General features: G+C 34.1%; 1 protein-coding gene across 1 annotated transcript in view; it reads left to right on the top strand.

Moving 5' to 3' along the window:
* LOC133321770 (uncharacterized) overlaps positions 1-5,731 on the top strand; it is a gene marked incomplete at its 5' end in the record, with an annotated part of 41,975 nt that extends 36,244 nt beyond the window's left edge. Inside the window, 2 exons of the mRNA XM_061530846.1 lie at positions 4,089-4,267; positions 5,706-5,731. Of these exons, the coding sequence (XP_061386830.1) occupies positions 4,089-4,267; positions 5,706-5,731 (205 nt within the window). The remainder of the gene's footprint in view (positions 1-4,088; positions 4,268-5,705) is intronic.
* Between the last annotated feature and the right edge of the window lie 9,257 nt (positions 5,732-14,988).

Raw genomic sequence — 14,988 nt, 5'->3', positions numbered from 1 at the left:
TATTTACAGGTCATGTGGAAACTTCCCTATACTCATTGATAGAGTGCATTGACGCGATTTAAAAGCTTACATTGTGGTTTTAAAATTTGTATTCAATACTAACATTTGTGATATGTTATAATAGCATAAAATTGCGAAGAATTATACATTCGACATTCTTTAAAAATAAAGAATTTCGATATAGTTCAAAAATAATATTTTATTTTTAGTATAATTTATATTTAGAGGTTTCCAGACATCTATAACTATATCACCCGGTATAATTTATGATATCATTATATAAGAAAACATTTCTGCTTATAAAAGGCATGACATTTGGTATTTGTGGATCCCTATAATCATTATATCTGATTTGTAATATGTTCCAAATAATATCCGAATTGAATTCGTTATAGATATAAAACAAAAAAATCGGCTTACCTAGCGAATCTTTTTGTTAAATAAATTGTATGTATCACATTTTGCCCACAACTGTACAACCACTATAACATTCACAGTGTGTTTGTTATTGGTGTCGATGCTATAAAATCCACTTAAGAATTCAAAGACCGTTAGGTAAACGTATACAAGTACCTTACGATAAATAAATGCCTTTGCAAAAGGTGGTGGTGGTAGTGGTGTACCATGGTCGTATAGCTACAGTTGGCTGCACTCAGCTTCAGTGTATTTCCAATGTTCTTTTCTGTTCCTGTTTTGCTTTACCTCCCACTGGCGTAAAAAGCCAATTGTAAAGGATTTTACCAGTTGCAATGCCATACCGTGACTACCAATAGCATGTGGTGTCAACGTCAAAACCACACTCTTAATTAAACCCAAAAGTGTTATTTCACCGAGTACCACTACTACTACGACCAGCACCACTAGTAGTACATCTATGGGAGCAGGTAACTGAATAGAAAATTTTTAGTGGATTCAAAATATATGGTTATGGACTGGCAGCAATAAAAAAAAGGAAATAAACAGCAAATTTATAAACACATCCACTTACATACATGCATACGATAGTTCCACATCGATTTCTTTCTTTCTTTTACAACAATTTTTGTGCGATGTGTAAATGTGCAACATAACTGGCAATTCGGTTGAAATCTATTAAATATTCATTAGTGGCATGTTTGGGAAAATCAGGTGGCAAATCACTTCATGTTCACGTTTATGTATTTAATGATACAAGCGAAGGACACTCACTAAATATACACATACAAATATATAGCCATTTTAGCTGTTGTATGTGGATGGAGTATTGAATGCTAGTTTAGCGGAAATAGTGGCCTTCGTGTTCGCTGGAGCGTATGTGTTATATGAACACTCAATCCCATACATACCTGTCCATACAAAGATACATATTTTAATGGAAATTAATAACACTTACGGTATTACAACCATTCCATTTGGTATACCGAGAATACCAATCAACTTGGTATTCAGTTGAAATGTTTGCGAGGTTAATCTAAATGAAATAGCACTCAATAAATTAGGTATTACGAATTGACGTCATTGTAAATGCATTCTTGGGTGTGGAATAAATTAACTAATACGAAAAGTGAACTCTGAAAATTATTGTAAAGGATCGATGTGTGCCCTGTCATTGCACAGCAGGTATTATTGAATAAGAAGCAATTTTATAATTATAAACATATATCATCAATATTAGGTGGCTGTATATAAGGAGTAAACATGTTTATTGGGACATGCGAAATGTGGTTTTATTACAACCTAGATTCACATACGTCGTTTTAAATAGTTTGTTCTAGGATTGTTACATTGTGAAGATTCAATTTTTATTCTCAAGGCATGTAGGCCCACATTACAATTAAGGTGGTAAAATCACTATGGACGCAGGTGGACAGAATTAGAAATCATGCTGGATAACATCGACATTCCTAAATAAATTAATAGAATATTAAAAGATTAGTCGAAAAGCTATGTATAATTATGACTTAACCTGAATATACGACATATATGCTCTCATACTGGATTCCGCACATTTGTTGTTGTTGAAATTGTGTTTAAGCAAAAAATTTCAACTTGTCAATCTCCCCATCAAAAATTATTAATATTCGCAACTTTTGGGATAAGTCCCAATATAACCCATAACACAGGCAAAAGGAAACGAGCTGGACACATGGTTCCTTTCGAGAATATGCATAGAATGTCCGTCCGTCTGGGATCAACCTGCATGTCCGTCTGTTTGTCCATATTCAATTGAAAATAAAGAACAAGTCGCATTTATTATCCGAATGGGATGAAAATTGGCACAGCCTACTTATTTGATCCAAGGACGAGCCCTATTGAATTTGGATAAAATCGGTTCATGTTTAGATATAGCTCCCATATATAGAGTCCTGTAACATAACTAACATAAAATATTGCACAGCGTAATTGAATTGAAATCGGTTCAGGTTTTCATCAAAAAGGTGTACAAGAAAAATAATGTACCTAGAATAACGCGTATAGAATTTTTAAAACCTATTCAGATGTAGATATAACTTCTAGATATTTTCTTCTGAGTTCATGCAAAATATTGAAACAAATAATAAAAGTTTCTCCAATCAAGATACAATGTTTGACAGTGTACTATGCTGCACCATATCAACTGACGTATGCTACGATTGCTCAAATAGGTACATATTTATCCTTGGCTTGCCGATTGGCTTGTAATTGTTCATTGATTTAAATTGGTTCAAATATCTATTTAGATCACATATTTAATTTCGACTAATTTCATTTCAATGGTCCTCCAAAAATGATATGTCAATTCTATCTACAGGGTATTATACATGGTAGTATCTCGTATATGTACCCAACTTTGTGATGGGTATTACATATTCGGCCCCGTCTGGCTTCTGAACTTTCCTTATTGGCTTATATTAAACTATTTAACTTATTTTCTTGAGCTAGTCAATTTATATACTACAGGAACGTGCAGACGATTTATATTCGTCTACATTTAGGCATATCCCCCATATAATGATACTCCCAATTTTCCGCATTTTTAATGATCAGCGTGAAGTAAGATATCGAAATAAAAAAATAAAAGGTTAGGTTAGGAAATAAAAGAATAAACGGTTATAATGATACCCCCTATTTGCGATATTCCCTACGAGAGGTAATCAATATTGGTCTCCCTTTAGGTACAGCCTTGTATAACTCTGCCCTAGGAAAACGTAGTTGATCGCAAAAGTCGACTTTTAGACTTTTCGATTTTTGCCTCTGACCAAACAATCGATTTTTAGACTTTTCGATTTTTGCCATTGACTAAAAAGTCGACTTTTCGATTTTGTCAAACCTGTTCAAAATCAATTTTCGACTTTTACCAACTAAAGCAAAATTGACTAAAAATTTAATATTTTATAAGAATTGTTGTCAATAGATGAAATAAAGTTCTGGAATGTGTAATTTTTTGGTAATTTCGGTTCTGTGATAATAAACCAAGTACTTCTGAAGAAAATCGAAAGTGGATCTTGAAAAGTCGACTTTGCGATTTTCTCAAAGATTAAAAGTCGACTTCGACTTTTAGACTTTTCAATACAAAAAGTCGATTAGTCGAAAGTCAATTTACTTATCCCTCTGTATTTGAGGACCAGACCGGTTTTATTATCTGAATATCCCGTTCAAAAACTTGAAACCCGGTTTTTTTCTTTTTTTTTATTTGTTCGAAGTATTTGGCATAACTATATATATTTTTAGAAAATAATCGAAAAAATAATACATACTGAATTACTTAAAATACAAACATATTGAGTTTTAGTGACATGAAAGTGGTAAAATTGAAAATAGGCCATTAAAACGTTAGAATAACAATTTCTCGCCTTTGAAGCCCCACCTAAAATCTTATGAGCAACATTTTTATAGAATATTTCGAGAATGAAAAATTGCACCTTGTGATAATTAGAGCCAGTTTCAGTAAATAAATGACGAAAAGGACACATAAGGAATCGAGTTAGAGGAGAAAATGTTCTACAATAAAATTTCTCGCCGGCAAAAAAATTATCAGATCGGCAAAATGCTTTTAGATATTTATAATTTTAAAGATGATTCATAAAAATAATAAAATTTGTTTTATTTTATTTTTTTTTTAATTTCAGTGGACCAGAGATGTTAGTCGCCTTTCATTCTAGTCCATTTTCGGCACCCCTACAACAAGGAATACCAAATCGTGGATTTGAACTAGATGTGGACATACTTTTTACCGATTCCGATTCATATGATTTTGCTCAGGGATCTAAAAATCAATGTGAATTTCATATAAATGCAACAAATCCAGGTATGTGCTAATAACAAATTTAAACAACAACAATTAGTATCTCTACGATATTTTCGCAAGCTAATATCTGTGGTCATGGCAATTATTATCGTCGACATCGAGCATAAAGAGTAGAGGCAATTTTGTCTAATGTTTTTGCTTTAGCCTAACGTTTAATGCACCTTCCTCGTAAACGTAACGTTGTTTCCTTCGTTCAATGACACTTGAAAACTGGCTAAGTGCAGACATGAAGTACCCAGATATTGGGGAATAAAGCCATTAGCAAAAAAATAATAATAAAACCTACCTATTCTCCTGCAAAAGTTTAATCATCGTTTTTATAGCCGTTAGCAGGAAAAACGAGATTTTAATTAAATCTTACAATGATGCTGGTGATTTTCTTAGCTCCTGCTTTTTAACTTTTCTGATGTTGCTTTTATTTCTTAGCGATTTTCTTTAGCGTTTTTTTTTATTATTCGCCAAACCATGATTCGTGATTTTCGTGTAAATACCATCAAAGCTACTAGCCCATGACGTCGGCAGGATAGAGTATTCTTGTTGAGTGGATTTGGATTTTTTACTTCTTTTTTTTTGTATTTTTACGAACAAACTAAGTTAATTTATAGAAACCAAATCTACTAACGTTACGTTATAGCTGAGTCATTTTGTCCATCCAGGCGGGAATTCCACTTATATTGCTTACCAAAAGGTAGAATAGAATTTTCAAGAAAAAAGCATCACTCCGTTATTTCCAATACCAAAGCAAATGCTTTTAAGAAACTTTGCTTCCAGTAAACTGATGAAGCAGGAAACTCACAGGCCGTGTGTTCGGAAGCCCTGATGACTTTAGCTGCACAATTGCCTGTTTTAATTATGGAAGTGGTTACATTTTTAACTTGTCTCTACCTCAAACATCTTGTCCAGAATGCCAGCCTTCGTTTTTGCTTTAATTTTGGTTTGAGATGCATTTAATTAAATTATTAATTAGGTTTATGTTTAACTGACAGGCTGTTGTCGTTTTTTGTTCGTTCGTTTTTCGTAGGAAGAACGTTATTAAAAAAAGTTAATTTTGTTAGTGTGAGACAAATACATCACAAGACGTTATTAAAATTACTCGAATCGTTGATGGTTTGGCTAGCTAATAAAAATGAAGTTTCTTGAGGTGTGTTTTATGAAGTTGATTATAATAAGGGAATATTATTAGAAAAAAAACGGAAATTGCCTTTGGGTTTTAAGTAATAAATGAAAATGCTGTAGACCAGAATGAATTAAAATTTCATTTTAGCTGCAGGGTAGTTCTACTGATTTCACCACCATAGATACCCATACTATGGTGGTTAACTTCCAAAATTATTATATTGTTCGTCTTACATCTGGACACCGAGTCGAACTTTCAATCAACGTATTGTTTAAATAAACATATCATTTTTGTGAATTTCTGCCTCTTTCTTCTTTTTAGATCTCCAAAAAGTAACTATTGCTTAAAAAAGTTCGTCTTAATTGGTGAAAAAAATAAAAACGTGTAATAACATCTTTTAGTACCTTTCCTTCGAAATACATTAAATCGGTCGAAATGTTTATATGTGGACCATCAAGTTATTTGGTACATCATGTTCAGAAAAAAATAATAATCCAAATTAAAGACACTCAGGTTGGAAAACTGGGATACGGAACAATAAGTAGGGCATTTGTAATCTTGAAAAAATTAATCTATATTGAATAATCTCTAGAAATACGTTTGTTATTCACCAGGAATCTGATAAGATAAAACATAACTAAAAATTAGATTCAAATCTTAATAATAACAAAAATGGGACGACATCTTTCTATGTCAAAACATCAACAGCGACATCAGCGGAAAATTTTGCAGGAACCTATTTCAAACATTTGATTTTGAAAAATACTGCTAAAACATAAAAAATACGAAAAGAGGAGGGACATTTATGTAGAGGTTATATTTAACCAGTAAGGAAAGTTCAAAAGTCGCACGGGGCCGACAATATGATACCCTTCACCATTTGGGTACATACAAGAGATGCTCATATGTACGTCATCCTATTGATAGATAGAATAGAATAGACTTATCATCTTTGGAGGATCATTGAAATGGAATCTAACGAAATTAGATATTTAGATATTTGTACTAAATTAAAACAAGCCATACAGATACAATCTGAAATCTATGAAAAATTTAATGTGAATCATCGACCAAACATTTGGTATGCTGCAACACTATGCGCCATCCAAAATTTATCTCGACACAATATTCTAGGTTCGATTTTGTACGTTGTGCACTAATTCGTCCTAAGCGGACAAACTTTAGTTATTTGGTACATCATTTTGATGGAATCGTATGAAATTATATATGGAAGCTATTTTTAAACTTGAAAAGGTCTTCTATCCACTACGCTATACAATATTTCATGTAAAGCGAACAGACATAGGCTCCTCCATTTGCATATATATGTGAGCTATATTTAAATCTGAACCGATTTTAAACTTAACCGATTTTAAACTTAACAGACTAAATTCAATACACGCTGCAAAATTTCGTATATGTAGAACATAGTCTCCTCGGTACGCCATTTACATAAAATCGGACGAAAATATATATGGGAGCTATATCTAAATCTGAAACGATTCCAACAAAACATCGCATACATCAATCTGGACCTAATTCAGTACTCTGTGCAAAATTTTACTTCAATCGTACCAATATTGGGAGTTTGGTGCACCATTTACATAAAATCGGACGAAACTATATGGGAGCTATATCTAAATCTGAACCGATTTCAACAAAACATCGCATACACCAATCTGGACCTAATTCAGTACTCTCTGCAAAATTTTACTTCCATCGTACCAATATTGGGAGTTTGGTGCACCATTTACCAAAAATCGGACGAAACTATATGTGGGAGCTATATATGAATCTGAACCGAATTCATCAAAAATTGGCATGTATCAATCTAGACCTAATTCAGTACTCTATGCAAAATTGTGTCTCTATAGGACCAGAATTGGGAGTTTGGTGCACCATTTACCTAAAATCGGACGAAACTATATATGGGTGCTATATCTAAATCTGAACCGATTTTCTCCAATTTCAATAGGGTTCGTCCTTGGGCCAAATAAGTGACATGTACCAAATTTCATCCAAATCGGATCATAAATGCTACCTGTACTTTATTCACAAAAATACATGTAGGGACGGACAAACGCTGCAAAATTCTGAATTAATCGATTCAGAAAGTGATTCTACGCATATTTCATAAAGGAAAAATATATATGGAAGCTATATATAAATCTAACCTGTTACAAGCATCGCATACATCAAAGACATAATACATATGCAAAATTTTACTTCAAATAGCACCAATATTGGGAGTTTGTGCACCGTTTACCTAAATTGTCCGAAGCTATATATGCCAATATTAAAGCAACTTCGATAAGAAAATTTAGCATATATCAATTAAGACCTAATTCAATATTCTATGCAAAATGTTGTCTCAATCGGACAAATGGGGGCAGTATGGTGCTCCATTTACCTAAAATCGGACGAAACTATATGTGGGAGCTATATATGAATCTGAACCGAACTCATCAAAAATTGGCATGTATCAATCTAGACCAATTCAGCACTCTATGCAAAATTTTGTCTCAATCGGACAAATATTGGGAGTTTGGTGCACCATTTACCTAAAATCGGACGAAACTATATATGGGAGGTGTATCTAAATCCGAACCGATTTAAACCAAATTCTGTTTCGATCGGACTAGTATTGGGAGTTTGGCTACCTAAAATCGGACGAAACTATATATGGGTGCTATATCTTGATCTGAACCGAATTTCTCCAATTTCAATAGGGTTTGTCCTTGGGCCAAATAAGTGACATGTACCAAATTTCATCCAAATCGGATCATAAATGCGACCTGTACTTTGTTCACAAAAATACTGTACGGACGGACAGACGGAGATGCATTAATCGATTCAGAAAATGATTCTAGACAACTTTCGGCAAAAATGTGTTTTACCCTCCATTGTCCCAGACTGAACCCTGTATACGAAATGTCATCTACATCGGTGGCAGCATTATATGGGATCTATACAAATATTTATAATTTTTTAGTAGAAATATTGGACACCTCATGACAAAATGAACTACCATAATGCAACTTGAAACTTGGGCCAAAATTGATTTTTAGTAGGAAAATTTTCTACTTATCGATATTCCAATATAAAATTACAGCTATTTATATGCCCAAATACTTCAAAATACCGAATATTGGGGGGATATAACGTATATGGGGGATAAACGGAAACTTCGGCCAATTTTAATAATTTTTGGACGGAAAGTTTTCTACTGAATGAGAATCCAAAATTTTAAATTGCAGCCTATTTGGTTAAAGCACATGTCCAAGCTCCCCGAAATACAGAAATATTGGAGGTAGCGTTATATGGGGGATTCTCTAAAAAGTGAACCAATATTGATAATTTTTAGTAGGAAGATTTGACACCCCTTAATAACCTGAAAAATCAGATTAGAGCCAATTTGCTTAAAAACGTGCCAAAAACCGTAGACAGATTGCATATGTTGAAAAACTTGTCTCTATGCGGGCTAACCTAAAAAGTGGACCAAGATTGATCATTGATTGAAACTATTCGCGTTATTGTGGATAATTTCCACTTCAATAGAAACCCTCATACGGATTTTGAAATTTTGCGATGACTGTATTCATTTTATTCCAATAATAGTGTAAAACTGACAGTCATGATTCTCGATGGACCATATTGAAGTATGGGCCAAAAGTTTTATTATCCAACCAATGCAGCATCATATTTCCGAACTATAGCTAAGTTTCATATCTTGTGATGAAACCTGATATTATTTTTATACCTGAAAGTTGTCATCGACCAAGACCACAGTGAAGGCTTTATTAAGAGTTTTACATTCAAAGGTATGTCGAATCTTTCCTCCATAAAGAGCACTGATTTGCCGAAAACCCTTTGCTCTTCATAATAACTGTATCATATTGAACCTAGATTCAGTATTGTTAAATTACAGATCTTCGTAAGGCTTAGGCGTTCTACACAACCAACACATTACTTCGTATTCAATGTTGTTGTTATTTGCTAATGAAATGGATAAAAAATCATTGCCTATCACAGATACAAAACAAGAACACCAGCAATACAGCAATGCAACAATTTTAATTATTTTGAAAACGAACACTATGGCCCCTTAATCAATTCAAATGATATACAGTGGGGCTTCGTGGAAATTTAGGGAAATGTATTAGGTAAACATAACCTCAGGCTACCTTTACAGCTACAGAAATAGTTAATTGTATTATCTCAGTAGTGGTTTCTTTCTTCCAAATATACAAAAACTGGTATCAGATTAGTACAGGAGTCGCTCATTTTGAAAGTGTTTTAAGGGGACCCCCCTCATCCTCGGGGTCAAAATTTTTGTTGATATAATTCGAATCTACATTGATTTAAGAATGTCTCTACAAAATTTCAAGTGAAAATCTCAAGAACTGTTGAAGATATATCCGATTTATTGTGTCAGCATCCAGTGACGGCTGAAGGGCTTCTCAAACTTTAAACGCGTTTTTCTCTATACATTTTTTTGCTAATGGCGGGCACGATAAATCAAAAACTAATAATCCAATCGGTTCCAAATTTTGCAACGTTTCTCTGGGAGTGTATAGCTCTCGTATGAACTAGGATAAAGCCAATCGGTGAAGATCTTCCTTATTTTTATAGCCTTCACCACACTGTGGTACATGGTATTATGTATTTGTGCATATGTTTGTAACAGGCAAAAATAATCGAGATAGACACATGGTTCCTTTTGAGAATATGCATAGAATCACTTTCTAAGTCGATTTATGCATGTTCGTCAGTCCGTCCGTCCGTCCGTCCGTCTGTCCGTCTGTCTGTCCATGTTAAATTGTAAACAAAGTAAAGGTCGCATTTATGATCCGAATTGGATGAAATTTGGCATAGGTTACTTATTCGGCCCAAGGACGAACCCTATTGAAATTGAGAAAAATCGGTTCAGATTTAGATATAGCTCCCATATATATATTTAACCGATTTAATGTAAACGGCCACTAAATATCTTTCGATTGGCACGAAATTTGGTACAGCCTAATCATTTAGGTCTAGAATGATGTCTGCCAAGTTTCGTGAAAATCGGTCCAGATTTAGATATAGCTCCCATATATAGATTCGTCCGATTTCATGTAAATTGTGCCCCAAAGTCCCGATATATCTTTTGATTTGCACGAAATTTGGTATAACGTACTGAATTAAGCCTAGAGTGATGTCTGCCAAGTTTGCAAAAAATCGGTCCAAATTTAGATATAGCTCCCATATATAGTTTCTTACGATTACATGTAAATGATGCCCCAAAGTCCCTATATATCATTCGATTTGCACGAAATTTGGCATAACGTACTGAATTAAACCTAGAATGATGTCTACTAAGTTTCGAGAAAATCGGTCCAGATTTAGATATAGCTCCCATACATAGTTTCGTCCGATTTCATGTAAATGGTGCACCAAAGTCGCTATATATCTTTCGATTTGCACAAAATTTGGCGTAACGTACTGAATTAAACCTAGAGTGATATTTGCCAAGTTTGAAGGAAATCGGTCCAGATTTAGATATAGCTCCCATATATAGTTTCGTCCGATTTCATGTAAATGGTTCACCAAAGTCCCTATATATCTTTCGATTTGCACGAAATTTGGCATAACGTACTGAATTAAACCTAGAATGATGTCTACTAAGTTTCGAGAAAATCGGTCCAGATTTAGATATAGCTCCCATATATAGTTTCGTCCGATTTCATGTAAATGGTGCACCAAAGTCGCTATATATCTTTCGATTTGCACAAAATTTGGCGTAACGTACTGAATTAAACCTAGAGTGATATTTGCCAAGTTTGAAGGAAATCGGTCCAGATTTAGATATATCTCCCATATATAGTTTCGTCCGATTTCATGTAAATGGTTCACCAAAGTCCCTATATATCTTTTGATTTGCACGAAATTTGGCGTAACGTACTGAATTTAGCCTAGAGTGATGTCTGCCAAGTTTGGAGGAAATCGGTCCAGATATAGATATAGCTCCCATATATAGTTTCGTCCGATTTCATGTAAATGGTGCCCCAAAGTCCCTATATATCTTTCGATTTGCACGAAATCTGGGATAACGTACTGTCTGCCAAGTTTCGTGAAAATAGGTCAAGATTTAGATATAGCTCCCATATATAGTTTCGTCCGATTTCATGTAAATGGTGCATCAAAGTCCCTATATACCCTTCGATTTGCACAAAATTTGGCATAACGTACTTAATTGAGCCTAGAATGATGTCTGCCAAGTTTCGTGAAAATCGGTCCAGATTTAGATATAGCTCCCTTTTATTATAGATTGATTTTAAGTAATTGACGCACCAAAGAACCAATAGGAACAAAACGTTCTGAAATTAGTACAAGTTTGTTTGAAATCGCTTAATATTTGGATAGAGCTCCCACATATATTTTCGCCCGATTTCAAGTAAATTGGGCATCAAACTCCTCATGTTAGTCAGATTGACATCAAATTTTGCACAACGTACAAAACTGAGCATAGAATTACGTAGTTGCGTTTTCTAGAAGTACCGATATAGCCCAACGGATGACCTATTTATACTTGTTTAAAGTCGATTGACATACTTTATGGATAGATCTAGGTAGATTCACATTTAGATAAATATCACATTTTTTTCATCCAATTTTATGTTAATAGTCCTGTTGAGTATACCCATAGTGGTGAAGGGTATCATATAGTCGGCCCCGTCCGACTTTACTACTTTCCTCACTGGTTTAACTTGGTTTTTGGTAAAAAATCGGCGACAACAACAAAACAATAGCAAAATTTTTTTGTAAATTATTTTTCTTCTCTTTTAAATCTTTAATTATATATGTTCAAAGTTACAAACCTTAACAAGCATTGGTATTGATTTACCAGCCCATTGAAAATCTTGACAAATTAAAATCGGGAATGGAGGGGGGTCCCTTAAATCATTTTTTATTTGCCTGGCATTCCACTGTACCTTTGTTAGGTGTTCAATCCCATTGTAAGTACACTTATCCTGTCTTTTTGTTATGCTATGTGTAAGTGTTGCAGAGGTCTATGAATATCTGAAAAATTCAAATGCATGGTTTGATGTTCGTTTGTATGAATTGATAGATGGATAGATGAACGTTGGAGTTGGACATTTGTGTTTTGGCAAAGCAAAACAGGAGTTGCATCATTCCAAAATAATCGATGAATAAATCATTGAATTAAAACACTCACACACATTGTCCAAGTTGAGATTCTGTTGTTGTTGTTTGTAAAATCTGCATTGATTTGTATGTAGCATTTATGTATATAAGATTAATCACACATATGGTACATTCGGAGATGATATTTTTTACGACATTTCAGATAGTTTTATGGGAAATCGTTGGAAATATATGGGGGAGCTACATGTCGCACTTTTATAAGTATTCAAAAATATTCTTTTAAAATCGTAAATGGAAATATTCCTTGAAAAAATATTTCCTAAACTTGCTCGCCTTGAGAAAATTAATGAGAGAAAATCCATGTTATGATGCTATGATCAAGGGATCATAGCAAAAAATACGTGAGAACAATGTTAATTGAAATTCTCAAAATATCTAAATATTGACATATTTTGGTAGTGTGCCACTAAGAATACAAAATACCAAATTACAGCCAATTCGGTAGATAAATGTGCCCAGAATGCTCAAAATACTGACTTGGACCAACTTAAGGGGTACCATATTATAGGGACTTCCCTTAAACGTGGATCAATATTAAATTTTTGTACCCTTCACCACACTGTGGTACAGGGTATTATGTCTTTGTGCATATGTTTGTAACATGCAAAAGGAAACGTCTGTCTGTCCATGGTAAATTGTAAACAAAATACAGGTCGCATTTATGATCCAAATTGAATGAAATTAGACACAGCTCATTTATTTGGCCGAAGGACGAACCCTATTGAAATTGGGAAAAAACGGTTTAGATTTAGATATAGCTCCCATATATATTTTCATCCGATGAATTATGCACCAAACTCCCAATAATTGTCCGATTGAGACATAATTTTGCACAGCGCACTGATTTGGGTTCATACAAACTCCTAATATATTTCCGATTGGGATACAATTTTGTATAGCGAATGCAATTGAGTCAAGAATGATGTGTGTTAAGGTTTGTTAAAATCGGTTCATATTTCTTCCGATTTTATGTAAATGGTGCACCGAAAAGACTATGTTTTTTCGATTTACACTATATTTAGTAGAGGGTATTATATTGATTTTAGAGTGATGTATATTGAAGTTGCAAAAAAGCAAGGGTTGCTCAATTAGGTCCATGTTTACATATAACTCCCGTACAAAATTTTGCTCGATTTCATATAAATGACGTTTGACATGCAATTTTTCATTAATCTCAAATGGTTTTTAATAATTCGTTCAAATATCTATGTAGATTATACATTTAATTTCGCCGGATTTCTTCTGTTCTATCTATATTTTATATATTTTCATCTCTTGTGTGTACCCAAAAAGGTGAAGGATATCATATAGTCGGCGACATTTGAACTTTCCTTACCATATTAAAAACCAGTGAGCGGAGCAGTATAGTCGGATGGATTCGACCATATGATACCCTACACAACTTCCACGCAAATATAACTTTCTGTGGTTCTATATATTCTGAGCTTGGGCAATATTTCACGATATTTGCACCCTCTTGACCGTCTAGATGTCAACAAATATTTCTAATATTCAGTAGACACCCCTCGTCAGAAAATTATAAGTGTTTTCGTTGACCCATGGAAAATTACAAAGCGATCAACGCTATATTTCCGTCCTCTAGTGTGGTAATGGGTTACTAAATAATGTATAAATACGTAAGCACCTGTAAATATTTAAGTGTAACTCCCACATCCGAGTACATACCACAATATAATTGGTATCAATTTAAAGGTCAACCACTCCTCTTCGATACACTATCAACTTCTCGGGTCTATATCCTTCAGGAGTGAATATATACGCCATACAATACAAATTTTGTAATTTTTCACACAAAAGTTTGGGTCCATTTGACCCGCTAAATATTGACCGATCTTTATCAAAACAAGCATGCTTATTCTTTGGCCCAATCCCCTTCTCCATGCAAAAATTCGCGTTGTTTGGGCCATAATTGCGGCCTCTGGAGCGACCAGAAAAACAGACAAAAATAAAGTTTTTGGTCCATTTCATCCCCTTAATATTAACTGATCTTTTCCAAAAACAATAGGGGGCTTCATTGGACAGAACCCATCCTACATGCAAAATTTCGTGAAGATTGGTCCATAACTATGGCCTGTATCGTGTTTACAAATTATAATGGACAGACGGACGGTCGGACACACATGTCTAGATCGATATATGACGATCGGTATACTTAAAGGTGGGTCTAGGACCAATATTGCGCGGCGTTACAAACTGCGGCGTTACCCTGACAACATAGTTGTGTAGGGTATAAATATAGTCAGTTTTTACCCTACAAAGTATGGAGTAAGACGATTTATCTATCTGTTGTAATCATTCAGCCTTCTAAGGATGTTTTGATAAGAAACTCGAACCTGACGATAATGGAATATATCGGTCAGCATTTAGGCATCTCCCC

Source organism: Musca vetustissima, unplaced genomic scaffold (assembly GCF_032173495.1).
Source record: "Musca vetustissima isolate MV318-11 ecotype Yass unplaced genomic scaffold, APGP_CSIRO_Mvet_v1 utg489, whole genome shotgun sequence".
NCBI lineage: Eukaryota > Metazoa > Arthropoda > Insecta > Diptera > Muscidae > Musca > Musca vetustissima.
This window is presented reverse-complemented; position numbering and strand designations above follow the sequence as displayed.